Source organism: Epinephelus fuscoguttatus, linkage group LG13, assembly GCF_011397635.1.
Source record: "Epinephelus fuscoguttatus linkage group LG13, E.fuscoguttatus.final_Chr_v1".
NCBI classification, from domain to species: Eukaryota; Metazoa; Chordata; class Actinopteri; order Perciformes; family Serranidae; genus Epinephelus; species Epinephelus fuscoguttatus.
The window spans coordinates 10,910,728-10,924,314 of NC_064764.1; the positions used below are offsets into that span (position 1 = coordinate 10,910,728).

The 13,587-nt window shown below is 40.8% G+C and overlaps 2 protein-coding genes across 2 annotated transcripts in view; one reads left to right on the forward strand and one right to left on the reverse strand.

Annotated features, from left to right (window-relative positions):
• Positions 1-13,587, forward strand: part of agr1 (anterior gradient 1) — a 97,862-nt gene that overhangs the window by 11,630 nt on the left and 72,645 nt on the right. The window lies entirely within an intron of this gene.
• Positions 2,163-4,916, reverse strand: LOC125899957 (pancreas transcription factor 1 subunit alpha). Its single transcript, XM_049594647.1, has 2 exons — positions 4,141-4,916; positions 2,163-2,774 (listed from the first exon to the last, which is right to left on the reverse strand). Exons 1-2 carry the CDS (start codon positions 4,718-4,720, stop codon positions 2,737-2,739), a joined length of 618 nt encoding a protein of 205 aa, XP_049450604.1. The 5' UTR covers positions 4,721-4,916; the 3' UTR covers positions 2,163-2,736.

The window sequence follows — 13,587 nt, forward strand, 5'->3', positions numbered from 1 at the left end:
ACACAACTCCTCTAGTTGACCAATTGTTTCCCCACTGATACATCTGATTGATATTTTATACTCTTTTTTTTAAAGAATTTTTAGCGGATGGCAATGCCAGTTTCAACAACTATTGAATGGACAGGCATGACATTTTGCCTACATTCATGGTCCCCAAAGGATGAATCCTAATGGCTTTGGTGATGCCCTGATGTTTCCTGTAGCACCATCATGAGGGTGACATGTGAGTAAAATGTCTTAACAATTATTTTTGCATGTATTGTGGTAAAATGAAATTTGTAGAGACACTCATGTCCCCCTCAGGATGAATTGTAATAACTTTGATGATCCCTTGAATTTTCATCTAGAACTGTCATTGGGAAAACTTAAAGAGAAAGCAGAAACAGACAACTTTCTAACTTCCAGCCCCCCCTAGCTTTTACAAGTGGTATTACTGTTGGTGTTGCTGTTCCAAAGACAACCCAATCACTTTCTGTTTTCCTCAGAGCCCAGCCATTACAACATTTACCACATTTACTTCAGTGGTTCCACTGTTTCTACACTTGGTGATAGTAACTGCAAAGAACTTACACTGATACTCTTTGGTAACGGGTATAACTATGCGGTAGCTACAGATAGCTGCAGAGGAAAACAAAGTGCTATCCTCTTCCTGTTTTGGTTGCACAAAGTTTGACACACTTCCATTGTGCTGGGAATCAAGCCTTCATTGTCCTTGGAAATCGTACCTGGTGGCAGACAGAATTGCATGGGGAAAACAAGGCTTATAAAGAACCAATCAGAACACATGAGGGTGTCATTTTTTTTTACTTTATAATAATTTAAGTAAAAGAGATGTCTATTCCCACTTAAATTTTGCCCAGTACTTTGGTTTATGACCAAATAAAGCTAATGGCATTCCCATCAATCTCATCTATACGTTTTATTAAGTGCTAACTAGCAAATGTTAGCACACTAACATGCTAAACTGAGTTGGTGAACATGTCAAACGTTACACCTCCTGTTAGCCCTGTCATGTTAGCATGCTGATGTCAGCATTTAGCTCAAAGTACAGCATTATGTTTTTACAACTTTGAATGCAAATGAGATGCCAGAGTGCATAAAAAGCATCAAAGCAGGGCTTGTTTTTTTTTTGTTTTTTTTTTAAGAAAAAGTACCAGGAGAGAATCCCCAGGACACCCAGACAGAGGTCCAGGCTGGGCCCTGAATATCCTTGAAACACCCCTGACTACATTTGACCTGTGCTGGTCTCCTGCTTTTTGCTTCTTTACAAAGATAACTGAGGACAGCAAAGGTTGAAAGGTTGAAATAAGGCAATGTGTTTCTTATACATACTGATAAATAATATTAAAGTTAGTTTATTAACTGGGCCCTAGCCTGTCTTTTTGCAAAAGTGGTCCCCAGGCAAAGCAAGATGAGTATCCTTAACCTTGATGAGGACACATTATGTAGAAATATCAGATCATTTTTAACCACCTTATTGAAGTTTTTATTTCCTTCTCAGCTTCTACATCATGAAAATCCTTTGTCCTGTTTAACAGCAACTTCCAGGGTTGGACCAACAGTCCATCTGTCATGCTGCTCGGCACCGAATAAAGTTCACTGTCAGGGATGACACCTGTAACCCTCTTCACTGATCCAGGTCATGTGGCGAGCACAGTTTTCCACCCAGGCTCACTGTCCTGAAGTGTTGACTACATTTATGGGGTGTGTGTAATAAGAAATTGGTCAAACTTAGCCCTCTGGTATGAATAGAATTACGGTATCCATCCAAATCTAAGAGTAACCTTGAGTCATCTGTAAAGCTAACAGGAAAAGAATTCAGGGACGGAGGGTGATGATATTTGGTGCTTGACTGAGCCCTGTAACAGATTAAAGACCTCAATACAAAAAATATATTATACCACAAATAAAACTAAACAGGAGAAGGTAGGGACAGGTTGCTTTTTATTATGTCATTGGTAACAAATACATGAAGCTATGACACTTTCACAGTGCATGGAGTCACTTGAAATGTACAGTAAATCACGATAAACACAGCAGTCTCATTTGAGTAACAGAATAATAAATAATCACAGTTTGTGTTTTGTCATAAATAATTAAAAATAATAAATAAATAAATAAATAAATAAATAAATAAATAAATAAATAACACAAGAGATGACAGAGGTTGAAACAAACAGTACACTACTACCCTTATTGCCATGTTTGGAAACAGCACCTGACATGCTAAAACACATTGCACTGATCTGTTTCTCACGCCCATTGTCTCATTTACATGATCAAGGCTCTCTTTTAACACATCGACTCGCAGACTAATGAGCGAGAGTCCAGAAAACACTTGAGCGCTACATGCAGAAGTATGAGCCCTTAGGAAGTCCATTCAGTCTCATGCCAGTGTGCCCCTCTCTCTTTCCCTCTGTGTGTGACAAGTGCCATCCATTTGGGCAAACAATGCCAACCCACTTTCCCTCCCCAGCCCCAGAAACAATGGCTCTAAATTACCAGTCAACAATAAATTAGAATATTAAAAGCCACGGAGGATGAAGGAGTGTTTGAGGTTGAGAAAGCCTGAGGTGTATGACCTGATGAGAAGTCTGCAGATGTCGATCGGTCGGCTCTGTCGCGCAGGGCCTGTCTTTGACATGTAGAGAGAGAGGGAGAGAGAAGAGGCAGGAACAAATCTGGACCTCCTCCCCGCTGCCATCTCCACACTTGGGGGTGCCCCATGTCCCTCAGTTAATCCCACTTTATCCAAGAGAGGCGGGCTGTCAGATCTGGGAAAGGGGAGCACGGGGGCAGAGGGAAACAAAAGCAGGACAAACTCATAAGTTTTGATACATTTTAATGACTGTTTAACAAGTCCTAGGTCTGGGGATAAAGAATGGGGGCACACTTACTGCTGAAAAGCCTCATAAAGAGGCTTCAGAGCAGATTCCCACAGAATTTGTTAAGCGCACAGAGGCAGTAAGAATACAGGTGATTGTGTTTTGGTGAAATGGGGTTTCATTTAAGAGCAAATGCTCGAGGAAAACACACCTGGGCAGCAAACACACAGCTTAAAATGACATTTGCTTTATGTCAGTACACTGGGATCATTGTGAATAACATTAATTCTCTCTGTCCACTGAAGAACGATTGGATTTTAATTAACTATTACAAGCCTCTCCATGGTAACAAAGATGATCATTTTACTGTGTTCATGGTGTAAATGTGGGCTTGTGCTGTCTGTTACTACATCCTTTATGATAATGAGGCATATCTGGATAATCGGCAGAACTGAAGCTGTAAAGATCAGGTGTTCATGTCAATGTTTCAACTGTAAAACATGTATTATGTATGTAAATACTGTGTGGTAAACAATGAGTGTGGGTTATTTAACATTCTTTAAAATTACATGAGTCTCTTTAAGACAATACCCAAGTATTTTGCAAAAAACAGTGAGAGTTAAAGGGGAACACTACTCAAATTAAGAATTCCAGTATGTTATTTTAATGGCATATTAATATTAATTATGGCAGTTCAATCAATATGAACCTGAGTTACTCTCTCTCTGAGCCAGAAACCAGAGAAATAAGTTTCAAAGTTGTGATGTCATAGGGTATTTAGTCTGGAGCTGCTCCATAGACAACGGATTGGAGCCTGATTTTGTGGACAAGCAGAATGTTTGTTTTCTTTTTTGTAACCAGATGAGCTTCATTCTAGCTTAGTGTTCTCAGTTTGGAAACAGAAAATGTCCCCATATATTCAGAACATTTTCTCGTGTGCTCTCAGTGTCATCTGTAACATCTTTCCCAATTCACTCTCTCTGGAGCAGCTCCAGATTTTATACCCGATGACATCACAAATTTGAGACTTAAGGCTTTAGTTTTTGTATTTGGGGGCAAGTTGTTCATCTTCACAGATATTTTGGACTGTCTTGGACCATAGTAATAGTAAACAGGAAATAGTAAAGTATGACTTTTGAAAATACGCATAGCTCCCCTTTAAGTCTTACCCTCTATTGAAATGATGGATTGATAATTGATGATCTTCCCGTCAACACAAAACTGGCTGAACTAAGGCTTACATCATCTACAACTTGAGACTCAATCAGCAGTTAATGACAGTTTTATTACGGTCTAATGATGGTGATCAACTCACCGCTTGTGTTCCAGATGGCGTTGGTTTGATTCTTGTACCCATTCTTCATGCACTCGTCCACATAGGACTTGGGGTCGCAGCCTGACATAAGGATCTCTCTCAGCAGGGCGATGTAGGCTATGGCCAGCCTAAGGGTGTCTATCTTCGACAGCCGCTTCTCGTAGGGAAACGTCGGTACGTGGCAACGCAGCTCCTCAAAGGCGGAATTGATGCTCAGCATCCTCTTCCTCTCGCGGATGTTGGCGGCGTGCCGTTGCACCTTGTAGGGCTGATGGGACACCAGCCGCCGCGCCCTGCGCTTGGTCACCTCCAGGGGATCGTCCACGGAGGAGCTTTCCCCCTCAGCGCAGACGCCCGCCCCCGGAGACTGTACCTCGAGGTCGGTGAAGGTCAGCTGTGTGTCCGGGAACATGGACTGACTGCCGAAAGAGGACCAGGGCGAGAGCTGGCCGGTGGCTGTGGTGTAGTCCAACAGCAAGGTGTCCAGCTGGGTCTGAAACTGGAAGCTTTGGTCCATTTGTCCCCAAAATGCAAAATCCGTGGTGCCATCCTGGTCGAAGTCAAAAAGAATGTCCTCCATACTTTCACAAGTAATTAAATTAGTGTATTTATTTTCTAGTCTCTGATGGCAGAAAAACAGAGCGCCTGTTTTCGTTAATAAACTGGTAACAGCCTACCTGCACGTGCCTGAATCTGTGCTGTGTGACAGTCCCGTGGGCACATCTCCTGGATTAAATACTTCCAGGGCCTCCATGTTTCTCGGCGGGTTGCTCTGGCCAATTCTAAAGGCTGAAAGGGAGCTCTTAAGAACACTTTACCCCTCCTTGTGGATCGTTCATTGCTTTAAAAACGCATTACAAAGGAATCAGTTGATCTCCAAACGACAAAAAGCATGGGAAACACGTGTCCAATTATAAACTTCCCCTCAAGTAGTCCCGCTAATATTGACAAAAAACACTCAGTATTTATCAGTGGTTGGAGGGCTTGTGCCGAGCATTATGGCGCAGCAGGCCATGCAAACCCGGTGGCCTCTGAATGGAACTGTTTTATCTATGAAAGCTGAGCTGACAACAAACACTACTGTCAGAAACACATGAGAGCTCTTTGTTAGTACAAAATGTAACGAGATTTTAATGGGAAAGGAGCATTTTCTTATGTATTGCCTTTGGGTTTATTCTGGTCTAGACATATTTTTACGCACTGAAGTCAGATACCAAACAGACCTACACGATGTAAAATATTCCAGCAGTATCGCCACAACTCGTCCCACATAATTTGGGTCTAGTAGCCACATTAATATGCTCCTAATTTGCAAATGATATGACTGACTAACTGGCAAACCATGGAGAGGACGCACGCTGTAATTACGCTGGGGTTAATCAAATAAGCGCGTTTCTTTCTTCGAGGTTGGATGGAGGGCAGCTTGGGGATGAACTTTAATTCAAGAAGGCTGTATGTTTGCTAACACGTGGTTTTGATTTGACAAAGTCCTTCAGGATGCTAATTTAAAGGGAATCTGTTTGTTGCAGTAAACACAGGCGGCATGAGGCCTTTAGCTGCAGAAGGAGTCTTTATCAGGAGATAGCAGCTGATTCCATCAGAGTGGTCCAGACTACTGACAGGTGAAGCTTGTTATTAACAGTGGCATGACTAAAGCCTTGCATGTAGAGACAAGGGTGTAACTTTGGTTTGAGAAGTGGTGGGGACACAATAAAACGAATTGGGAGGGTTCCTCCCCCAGAGGAAAAAAAAATTGAATCCCATTTCCTGCACTTTTACATGCATTTAGGGGAATCTGGGAAATTATTAAATTGGTCATCAAGCTACATTTTGCCAGAAAAATACCAAATATGCAGAATATTCTACTCTTCTGTGTTTTTATAAAGTGTAGAACAGAACAAAATTAGCAGCTCAATACACAGTCTCAGACAGAATCTGACGGCTGGCCTAATAGCCCCATATTACGCATGATTTTTGTGTTAAAAAATACTATGAAAATTACACCTTAGGAAAGACATCTGTATTTCAACTAATTATAATGTACTTTGCTCTGCTTCTTTTGGGCATGACAATGACTCCACGATCTTAAAAAACAGTCCCGTAATGAACCTTATCTTGCATTTTTGGTCCCATTTCACGCCTGGTCTTTGAGGTGTTAGATGAGTCCTACTTTAAAAAGTGCTGAAATAATTTATTCCTCCTAAATAGTTGCAGATGTTTCTCTACTGAAAGAAAAAAAACCCCAGAATGAATGCTTTTTTGAAGACACACAAGTTGTTTGCTTTTACTGATGGAACAACATAAAGGCAACAATCCTATCAGCATTCTTCTTCGGTGAGTTTGATTTCCCTGCAGGGACCTGACTATTTGTTTCAGGAAAACACATCAAAGTTGCTGCTATTTCGTAAAGGATTGAGTTACAATAGTTAATGAACCTGTGTAGTTCCAATGTTGCTCTAACCCTTCTCCATACTGCAGTTCAATTAACCCGTTACACTGACACACAGGGTGAATTAGAAAGGACAACATCCTGATTAATGGGTGCGTTGTTGCAGAGCCCACAGCATCTTGTTTTAACTCTGCAAAGAGTCAACCGTTTGGAGTGTAAATTAGGCACGAAGAAGAAAATGTGCGCGTTGTGTTTAAAATGACTGATTTTGGATTAAGACGTCATCAGATTCACTTTCTTTATGTTTTTAATCCCGCATGCTGTAATAGTTGTTAGGGATTTAATGGAGGGGCCACATCCTGCTACTTTAAATCACACGCAACTCTCTGTGGCCCAGAGCTTTTAAGATTGTATTAGTATTGAATGAGAACAGGTATAAATTTGAATGTCTGACGTAGAAGTGAAAGTGGGATGAAATGTGTGAGCTCTGGTGTAGATTTAAACTACAAATACCTGAATTTAAATCACATGTCCTGAGGGAAAAGTTTAAAGTGCCACATTTTAAAATGTAAAAGCGCTGCGTAAAATTAAAAAAAAAAAACAGTTGTCAGAATCGTTGTGTCTTCATTCTGGAGAGTTAAATAATCCTGGATCAAGTGAAAAAATCGCATTCCATAATAACGATTTCATAACCCTGGAGCTACTTTATTGATTTAGTGGCTGACACGTTGTACAGCTCATCACAATAGAATAAATTCAGATTGGCTCAGCAGCACACCGTTTGTTTGTTTGTTTGTTTGTTAGACGTTCTAATCACTGAAGAAGAGCAGGCAGCCTGTTTTGAGAGGTGCAGGCCTGTCAGGACCTTCTGCCAGGCTGCCAGCAGCATCTCTGCTCCAGCTGACGCTCTGCGTTTGGTTTGGTCCGGGCTGAAGAGACGCGCCTGTCACATTCAGATCCGCCTTATTGTTTATACAACAATTCAACAAGGCTGAAGGGTTTGAAAAGATCGACCGACAGCAGCCCTTCAGAGTTAAAAATGAAATGAATAAGGGGGAAAAGTCCAATAAGTCTGATAAACTCGCCATAAACTCAACACTGAGCTGAAATTTGGCTTTTGTTCCCCCCGACTGAGACGCCAAATCTGTGTTTTGCTTATAAACAGTTGTTAAAGCCTCGATTCAGTGTGTGTGTGTTGCCGTAATTCATTCGTTTACACTACGGCCCAAATGTGCTCATCCGAAGGTCGTGTTGTAAAAGCTCGTCCAGGGCTGCAGCCTACAGGACAAGTCAAGTGCGCCTTGGACGCAGCGCGAGGCCACATGCTCACAATTAGGACTGCGGTTTTGAAGCTGTTTCCCACCTGGGAGTTACTGTGTGGAAAACAAGGAAGTTAATGGAACTGCGAATCAAACACACATCACTATTGATCCACACCTGCTCTTTCATGTCCTGTATGATATTATGATTTTTAATCAGTGACATATTTTAGGGGGCTTAAGAGTGGACAGAGTTAGCTCATACAGTGCTTGTGTCATTTCCTACAAATTACTGTGCTGTGTTGCTAACACAGATTCAGTGCCAACATGCACTGCACTAATGTCCTCCCTCTCTCTCTTCATTTTTCTTTGTTTCTTTTTCTTAAACACTTTCACAATCTCTCTTTCTCTGTCTCTAACACACACACACACACACACACACACACACATACACACAGTGAAAGTTGTATACACCAGACATGAAATCGTCCACCAGCCATCAAATGCAACAACAGCAAAAAGAAAGATTAACATTTCAGGGTTCTGTTCAGTGACGCACATCTTGTTTGTTTGGGTACAGGGCCGATACACATCTTGGTTCTGGAGGCCTCTGGGATCAGTCTTGGCTGCTATGAGAGAATAGCATAGCAGCCAAGTAGTGTAATCTTCAGCGTCGGCCACAAACAGCTCTTTGATCTGCGCTGGGACTAAGCCATTAGAGTGTCACGGCACATTGAGGCGATAGCTAAGAGCAGAAGTTACCCTTGACCACAGATTAGGATTCAGATAGCCTGAGGCCTTTACCTTTAAAGGTAAGCTACAATCAGCATTAATGCAATGAGCAGTATGTGCCCTGCTTCAAAGGGCATGCCAGTCAGCTGAATAAAAATAATGCAGGAAATGCCTCGACTGATTGCATGCAAATCTCACTTGCATGTGAAGTGTTTGTGGATTTGGGGGTAACATTCATTTCCTATGACTTGTTATTGCATCTCTGGGGCGACAGCAGATTCTTGATGTGTGATCCTGCAGATTTGTGTGCCACCGAGACAAACTCAGGTACTTCTACAACCCCTGCCAAAGAAATGATTCTGATCCTTAAAGTTAAGTAGCAGCTTACTGGCTCCGAGCCCATTCTTGTCTGCATTTCGGGTCCAGGACTGGTCTGGAAAAAGCATCATGGTCGTAAAGTGGGCCTAAAGCAAACACCCCTCCAGGGGCACCACCCCTCTCCCTGGACCAGCGAGAGCCTGAAGCTGGATCTGAGCCCCCGGCTTGATAAAAACACATCAGTTTTGCAGCATGGCTGTGTATACACTGCATGACAACAGGTGGTATTTAGATAATATGACTTTATATGTGTGCACGTGTGTACAACACATCATAAGCTTCCCCCTTCACTCCACTGTTATATTCAATAATCCCAATCTGTGCACTCATTATGAGACGTTTGGTGTGTGTCTCTGTGGAATGTGTGAAAGGCTACAGAGCCTATGGGAGACGTCTGATCTGTAGGAATGTGTGGACGGTAATCATCAGTGGTGACACCCGCAGAGTACCAGATGTCAATACCACTCCCCCCTAAAATCACCTGACTGCAAATGATGGAGTTTATTGTCAAAAAGAAAGTACATTTTTCCTTCATTTGGAATAATAAATAATCTTTTCAGCATATTTCCAGAGCTCAAGGACAATGAAACTCAGTCAACCCATGAAAAGGCCATTTCAACTTTCAGGTCCAGTAAGAAAAATGAAAAGAACAGTTATTTACTTAACGTTTAATAAACCTTTTCCAACTATGTTGGTAGGCAGCAATATCATCAATGTTAAACTGAATCTTTTTCAGAGTAAGAATCAGGTCAACATGGAGGATCCTGTCAAGTTCACACACATTTCTAATGAATGAATAAGCAAGTGACAGCAGCAGTTTACATCCAACCAAAATATGAGGTGGTCACTATCAAAATTGGAGTGATAATTCAATGGGTTTTGCCAGAGTGTACCAAAAACCACTTTTGTTGTAATAACTGGCAAAATCATAGTTGACAACCTTCTCTAGCAAAAGAGCCATTTTTGACTGAAAATAATTAAAAAATCCATCTGAGGCCGCAAACATATTGAGCTTTATAATGAAGGAAACACGGCCTATTAAATCTAAATTACCCTGTCAACATTACAAACATGTCTAAATTAGCATTTGTTATCATATCTAACCACCAGGTGGCACTGCAGTGGGCTAGTTATCATTATTTGGAACTTTAACTTTGCAGAGTTGGCTGTAAAGCAAATGAATATCTTCACACACAATTAAATTCTGTCTTCTTCCAAAACTTTTCCTATTTTGGACATGGAATCCTGAGCTAGCCAAGTCAGGGAGACTCACGACTACTGTAGCCACTGCTATTAAGATTTGGCAAAATGTAGTGGAAAATGTGCCGGGCTGAGGACAATTGATGCATATTTTAATTGTCAAAATGTGAAAACGTTTTTTTTAATTTGGTGTATCAGCACATTTTTACAAAAGGAGAAAAGAATGACAGAATCACTTTGTTTTTTGTCAAAGCAGAAGCGAGCCACTGGAGAGGGGCTGAAGAGCCACATGTGGCCCCAGAGCCGCAGGTTGCCTCCTGGTCTAGCATGATGTAAGCATGCCAGCCATACTTTTCTTTCCATCACTGAAAAATGATGGAAAGTGGATCTGTGATCAGAGAAGGAAACAAAAATGCTTTTAGAGGAGCACTCCAGTATTTTGGTTTTACACTTCTAAAAGGTTGGGGGCTTGTAAAATAAAACTCATAAAAAAGTAGAAACGGCAGGGGACGAATTATACTGACTTTTAGCCCCTAATTTATGTAATTCCCAGAAACCCTGGATCCTACATTTCCCATAATGCAATGTGGTAACATCTTTCATTAGTCCCCCATCTCATACATGCCCACATTGTTCAACTTCACATGCCCAATTTTTAACACAGACTTTGTGCCATACATTTTAATCTCAAGCCAAATCTAAAAAACAAACCCAAATGACTTCATCAGTCTCTCAGACCTAAGAAAGCTTCTCAAAAGCCATTGAAGACAATACACAGCTGTTTTCACCAACTGAGTTGCACCCCATAAACTAAAACTGGTCGAGTGGCCCTTTAAATATTCCAGTGGAGGAAGAAACTTAAAAGCAAAGTATATGGTGTTGTAAATTAATTGAAAAACTGAGTACTAAACATTATATGTTGCAGAAACTTGATCAGATATTCAATATCAGTCACATGATGCCATACAGTTATTTTCAATCAAGAGCTGATTATTGTTGTTTATTTGTCTACAACATTTTTAAAATCCATCTAAACATGTAACTAACAGGGACGGGCTGGCATATGGATGATTTCTAGCTGTGATGATTTTGTTGTGTAGCCTGTTTCATTTATGGTTGTGTTTAAACCAGATGTGAATATGCTCCTCCTGCATCTCCACTTTGTTGGAACAAAACACTATCAGGTCCATGGAGGCACACACACACACACACACACACACACACACACACACACACACACAGGCCTGATACTCAGGAGATGGTCTTAACAGGCATGAGGGCGTCTTAGGTCACTGCAGAGACATGCCGGTGGACATATTGCCCCTAAAGGCCAGCTGCTAGCTTTGTTGTGCACCAGTTGTCTTCATCTCTCTTTGTCCTGACCCTGTTGTTCAGGTCAGCGAGGTGTTGCACGTTTTCCCATCTTGATTAAGGGAAAATGAAAGGAGCTTTTTTTTCTGCTCAGGTTTTGAGTGAACACTGCTCTGGATTTCATTTAGAGCTGAAAAGAAACGCTGTCACTTAGGACATTCACACTCAGGACAATCTTCTGTTTTCACAGGTTGAGTGGTGGTTAGGATATGGTGTCCAAAGAAAGCTGATAAAAGAGGATGGCCCACGGCTGATTTGGAGATAGAGCACATTGGAGGATGAGTATATTGCTGTATGCTCAGAGACGAGAGAGACAAAACAAAGAATGCAAACAGGGAGCAACTCTAATGTCTCTCTATAGTTAACTGGGTGATTATCTGATAATCCAATTATCTCTTTTCTTCTGTTCAGATGAATGCTGCCCCTCTGGTGACACATGCTCTACCTCTATGATGGGACTGATCTGTCACTGAGTGAAAGGAGACAGTGACAAGTACCTTTGTCTTTTGTATTCATCCCTGATTTTGTTCTCTAGATAGCTAGGGTAAAATATCCAACTAATCCTAATTCTGTGATTGTAAACTAGGTCAAGCTATATAACAATAAGAATTTAATCTTTTTATAGTGACTTTAGTTTGAAAATCAGATTTTATATGACTACCATAATATTCAAATAAGCTTCTGTGTAAGCAACAACAACCCAGTTACCAGAATAAATGTTTGCATTGTATGTTTCTGGAAACCATGCATATGTGACATTTGTACGTTATCAGGTGTTGTTTATGTTATTTATGTTTTTTTTAACAGTACTGTGGTTAATGTGTGGTCATAATCAGGCACCAATCAGTTACGATTAATGAGAGATCATGTTTTGGTATAAAAGCCTGCAGTGGTCTGCAGCTTTTGCAGCTGTCTCGCCGAGATGTCACGTTGTCCTTCATCAAGTTCTGCCTGTTACATCACATGCTTCGGCTTCTTTCAAAATACACTTCTGCTTTCACAGGAAATTTATGGTTTGCTTACAGTCTCTTTTGTTGGTACAACACTGCAAATTTACTTATTTTTTTTCCTTCCACAACTAACGCATGTGGTTGGGTTTAGGCAACAAAAGCACATTGTTAGGTTTATGAAAAAAATTTGACTTTAGAACTTTTCGGGACGCCAGGTGAAAGTCATTGTTTGTTGGACCCATTCGCCACGACTCCCACACACCCTACTCAGACTTTCGTCGTCTTAACTTTCGCTCTTGAAACTAAACTATAACCGCGACCAATCGTGTGTCATGCCGACATAAAAGGATGGCGTTTTTCGTTGGTGTTTGACGCCAGAAGTCACTGCCCAAACGCTTGATTTTGAAGACTGTGTTGCTCAGGAAATCTTCATATGATATGTATGAAATGTATCCTTGGTTTGCAGAAACATACAATGCCAACATTTTCTTGTGGAAACTGGACTGACAACATTCCTTTTTTAAGTTGCATTTAATTTTTATTAAGATCAGTAGTTTATAAACGTTGTGCTGCATGCTGCATGTGATGTACATCCAACTGTTTTGAGAAATAGCAACTAAGACAAAATTGGTGTACCAGCACCTCTTAAGCTCATCAATTAAAATCAATTGTTTGTTTATTTAATACAGGCAGATTAAGGTTAAGTATGTGGGCCATGCCTTTACTATTGTAGGAAACACATATTTGCTTACTGTACAGATATGAGACTAGTTTTCAGTCTTCTCATCTGATTTTTGTGAATGAGCATATTTCAGTCAAACAACTGTTGTCCCTCCATCTGCACTTAAATTGCAACAAAATAGGTCAAGAAATACATCCTGGTTATGCAATGTTTTTCAAATAACAAAAACGTGGCTGTGCTTCTGAATGTTTTTTTTATGTTTAAACTCAATTGTACTCATTGAATCAGTTAAATCATTTCAGTATGAAATGGTGACACCAGCTGACTCATCAAACCCTTTGATTGGGCATCACACACTAACCGCACTGAGGTCATCTCCATTGACCAATACAACATTTAAATGGTTTACATTCTGCTTGGGTGAAGACAGAGGGACACACTTAGCTTAACACAAGTTTGTTTTATTGAGCCAAGCTTTCACTGTAC

What these genes read in the sequence shown, in the direction of transcription:
- LOC125899957 (XM_049594647.1), bottom strand. Translation starts at nt 4,720, where the DNA reads ATGGAGGACATTCTTTTTGACTTCGACCAGGATGGCACCACGGATTTT. An exon ending in CGCCATCTGGAACACAAGCG is followed by an intron (nt 2,775 to 4,140) that starts GTGAGTTGATCA and finishes CCCCTTTCCCAG; the next exon opens with ATCTGACAGCCCGCCTCTCT.